Source organism: Anser brachyrhynchus (assembly GCF_964034855.1).
Source record: "Anser brachyrhynchus genome assembly, contig: SCAFFOLD_126, whole genome shotgun sequence".
Classification (NCBI taxonomy): Eukaryota; Metazoa; Chordata; class Aves; order Anseriformes; family Anatidae; genus Anser; species Anser brachyrhynchus.
This window is the reverse complement of record NW_027663679.1, coordinates 1-4187: the sequence shown is the minus strand read 5'-3', so window position 1 is coordinate 4187 and position 4187 is coordinate 1. Positions and strand designations below refer to the sequence as shown.

General features: G+C 71.0%; 1 protein-coding gene across 1 annotated transcript; it reads right to left on the bottom strand.

Annotated features, from left to right (window-relative positions):
* Positions 1–300: 300 nt before the first annotated feature.
* On the bottom strand, positions 301–3176 carry RNASEK (ribonuclease K). Its single transcript, XM_080609213.1, has 3 exons — positions 2848–3176; positions 713–792; positions 301–614 (listed from the first exon to the last, which is right to left on the bottom strand). The coding sequence occupies exons 1-3, from the start codon at positions 2851–2853 to the stop codon at positions 476–478; spliced, it is 225 nt and encodes a 74-aa protein (XP_080465339.1). The 5' UTR covers positions 2854–3176; the 3' UTR covers positions 301–475.
* Positions 3177–4187: the final 1011 nt, after the last annotated feature.

Below are 4187 nucleotides of genomic sequence, written 5' to 3'. Positions count from 1 at the left end.
CCCCCCTCACCTTGGTGGACGCTGACGTCATCGCCGCCGCCCCCCCCCCCGCCCCCGCCCCCCTCCGGCCGCCGCCGCCGCTCCTCGATGGTGCCGGGGCCCCGCGGGCCGCTCCGCCCGCGCCTCTCTGCGGCCGCTTCCGGTCCCGCCCGCTTCCGCTTCCGCCGCGCGGCGCCGCTCCGTCCCCTCCCCTCCTCCTCTCTATGGTTTTTAACCCTTTGCGCGCCGGCACTTATTTTTTCTCCCCCCCCCCCCGTTTTTTTTTAACCCCCCCCGAACAAAACCAGCACCGCGCCGCGCTCGGGGCCCGAGCCCTTTATTGGGAACACTGGTCCAAACTGGTCCGCGGCGCTCCGCGGCTCCGCGAGGGGGTCCTCCAAACGCCCGGCCCCATTGACACCAACGGGGTGGGGGCCGGGGGGGGGGGGGTTTTGGGGGGTGATTTTTCCCGGGGGGGGGGGGTCGCGCCCCCCCCCTAGCGCACCAGGTACTCCTTGCGCTTGTGGAGGCGGCCCTGGCACAGCGAGAAGCCCCCCAGCAGCAGGTAGAGGGCGGCGGCGATGAAGCAGTTGTAGCCGACCTGCTCGTACAGCCGGTACAGGCGCTCGGGGCCGCTGGGGGGGGGCGTGACGCCAGCGGTGACGTCATCGGTGACGTCATCAGCCCCCCCAATAAAATATGTGGTGCCCCCCCCCCCCTCCAACGGACTCACTCCTTGAAGTCGTCCTCGGTGTAGGGCACGTCCTCGATGAGCACGGCCGAGTGCACGTTGAAGAAGATGCCCAGCAGCGCCTGGGGGGGGGACCCCAAAAATTGGGAGGGGGGGGCGGGTGGGGGCCACAGGTCACCGGGAGCCCCCCCCCGGTCACTGGAACCCCCCCCCGGTCACGAGGATCCCCTCCAGGCCACCGGGACCCCGCCCCCAGGGTCACCCCCCCCAGTGTGCCCCCCCCCAAATGTCACCCCAGCAGCACCTGGGGGGGGGGTGGGACCCCCAAAAATTGGGGGGGGGGGATTGGGGGGGGGGCCCCAGGTCACCGGGAGCCCCCCCCGCAGTCACCAGGACCCCCCCCCCAGGTCACTGGAACCCCCCCCCGGGTCACCCCCCCCAGTGTGCCCCCCCCCCCCAAAGTGCCACCAGGACCCCCCCAGGTGTCCCCAAGACCCCCCCCCCCGTCACCAGGACCCCCCCAGGTCACCGGGACCCCCCCCCAGGGTCACCCTCCCCAGTGTGACCCCCCCCCCCAGTTACCAGGACCCCCCCGGGCACTGAGACCCCCCCCCCGGGGTTGGACCCCCCCCTCAAGCCACCAGGACCCCCCTCCAGGGTCACCCCCCCCACACTGTGCCCCCGCCCCCAAAATGTCCCCAGGACACCCCCAGTGCCCCCAGCACCTCCCAGTTCCCCCCAGTGTCCCCAGTGCCCCCTCCCAGTGTCCCCAGTCCCCCCCGCACCCCCCCAGTGCCACCGCCCCCTCCCAGTTGCCCCCCCTGCCCACCCCAGTGCCCCCCCCCAGCGCCCCCAGCACCTCCCAGTGCCCCCCCCAGTGCCCCCAGCACCCCCCCAGTGCCCCCCCCAGTGTCCCCCAGCACCTCCCCAGTGCCCCCCTCCAGTGTCCCCAGCACCCCCCCGGTGCCCCAGCCCGACCCGGGGGGGGGGGGGCCGGGGGGTGACGCGGAGGCGCCCGAGGGTTTTGGGGAAGTGCCGGGGGGGGGGCGGGGGGGGAGCCCAGCACACACGTGGCCCCCCCCGGCCCCTATAGAGCCCCCCCCCGGCCCTATAAGACCCCCGCCCCGGCCCTATAAGACCCCCCCCCCGGCCCTATAACCCCCCCCCCAGGCCCTATAGGGACCCCCAGGCCCCAGAGGGCCCCCCCCAGCCCCTATAGAGCCCCCCCCCAGCCCCACAAATCTCCCCCCCCCAGCCCCTATAAGACCCCCCCAGGCCCCTATAAGACCCCCCCAGGCCCCTATAAGACCCCCCCCAGGCCCCTATAAGACCCCCCCAGGCCCCTATAAGACCCCCCCCAGGCCCCTATAAAGCCCCCCCCCCCACTTCCTATAACGCCCCCCCCCCGCTCCTGCAGGAACTTCCCCATGCTCTATAGTGACCCCCCCCAGCTCCTATAGCCCCCCCAATCCCCTATAGAGCCCCCCCAGTCCCTGTAAGACCCCCCAGCCATCCCCTGTAGCCCCCCCCCAGCCCCTATAGGCACCCCCCCGGCCCCACAGAGCCCCCCCCCCGCCCCTACAGGGCGCTCTCCAATCCCCTATAGCTCCCCTCCGGCCCCTCTAAGACACCCCCCCCCGGACCCTATAGTGCCCCCCCCCACTTCCCACAGCCCCCCTCCAGCCCCTATAGTAACTCCCCCCAGTCCCTATAGGGACCCCCCCCCCATCCCCTATATGCCCCCCCCCAGACCCTATAGTGCTCTCCACACACTTCCTACAGCCCCCCCCAGTCCCTATAAGTACCCCCCCAGCCCCTATAAGACCCCCCCCCACACTTCCTACAGCCCCCTCCAGCCCCTATACTGACCCCCCCCATCCCCTATAGGGACCCCCCCCCCAGACCCTATAAGACTCCCCCCAGGCCCCTATAGGCCCCCCCCCCCACTTCCTATAACGCCCCCCCAGCCCCTTTAGGGCCCCCCCCCATCCCTTATAGCCCCCCCATCCCCTATAAATACCACCCCCAGCCCCTATAAGACCCCCCCCATCCCCTATACGCCCCCCCCCCGGACCCCATAGTGCCCCCCCCGGACCCTATAGGCCCCCCCCATCCCCTATAGGCCCCCCCCCCGGACCCCATAGTGCCCCCCCCGGACCCCACACCCCCCCCCTCACCAGCATGACGACGCCCCAGACGCTCAGCACGATGCCGCAGGCCGCCAGCTTGGGCCCGCAGCACAGCAGCGACACACCGCGGCGGCGGCGGTGACGTCAGAGGGGGTGGGTGGGGGTCGGCGGTGACGTCACAAAGCGGCGGCGCCGTCAGGGACCCAGAACCCCCCTCCGAGCTGCTGCGGGGCCGCGCCTGCGCAGCAGAGCCAGAGGCCACGCCCCCTCGGCGAGGCCACGCCCTCCCGGGTGAAAGGCCCCCATTGGCCCGCGCCGCCCCCGGGGGCGTACGTTACGTGAGTGCGCGGCGCAGGCGCGGTGGCGTCAGTGTACGTCGCGGCCTGGCGGCGGGCCCAGGTATCTTGGGTGCCTGCGGCGCTGTCTGAGGACGGGGGAGGGGAAATGGGGGCGGGGGCAGCGGGGCGGGGGCAGCGGGGAGCGGGCGTGGACGAGGATAAGGGGGGTGTGGCTAAAGTTGGGCTACCGGGGGGGGCGGGGGCAACATTTTGAGGGGGAACCGCAAAACTGGGGGGGGTGCGCGTGGGGGAGGGGCCGAGTAACGTTACGGGGGGAATCCCCAAAGGGGGCCCCCCTCTCCCTGACCCCCCCCAAGAGCCCCCACGTGACCCCCCCCAACCACACCCCCACGTGACCCCTGGCTGACCCCCCACCTGACCCCGCATGACCCCACACACCCCCCAAGTGACCCCCCCCCCGTGACCCCCCCCGCCCCCGCACCCAGGGGCAGGGGGCGTGGCCTGGGGGTGGGAGGGGCGTGGCCTAGGGAGGGGGCGTGGCCAGCGCTGCCCCCTAATTAATTGCCCCTAATTAATTGCCCCCCCAATTAACTGCCCCCATTAACTACCCCCTAACTGCCCCCCCAACCGCCCCCCTTAAATATTTAATTTCCCCCTCATTTACCCCCTCATTACCCCCCGCCAATTAATTGCCCCCTCCTTAATTACCCCCCTTCACCCCCATTAATTAATCCCCTATTAATTACCCCCCCCTTATTACTCCCCCATTAATTACCCCCCCATTTAACCCCCCCATTTACCCCCCAATCCCCCCCCACTTAACTGCCCCCCCTTAATTACCCCCCCTCCCCCCCCACTAATTACCCCCCCAGTAATTCCCCCCCGTTAATTACCCCCGTTAATTACCCAGCTAGTAGCCCCCTCCCCGCCGTGATGCCCAGCGGCTACCAGCAGATCCATAACAAGGAGGTACTGGGGGGGGGGGGGGGGGGGTGGTGGCGTGGGGGGGGGGGGGGCGGGGGGGGGGCAGGATTTTGGGGCCGTTTCGGGACTTTCTGGAGGCCGGGGGGGGGCACAATTAACCGGGGG

Excerpts from the sequence above, each read along its gene's own strand:
- RNASEK (XM_080609213.1), bottom strand. Across the intron at positions 615-712 it reads ACCGAGGACGACTTCAAGGA|CGGCCCCGAGCGCCTGTACC; the intron begins GTGAGTCCGTTG and ends GCCCCCCCCCAG.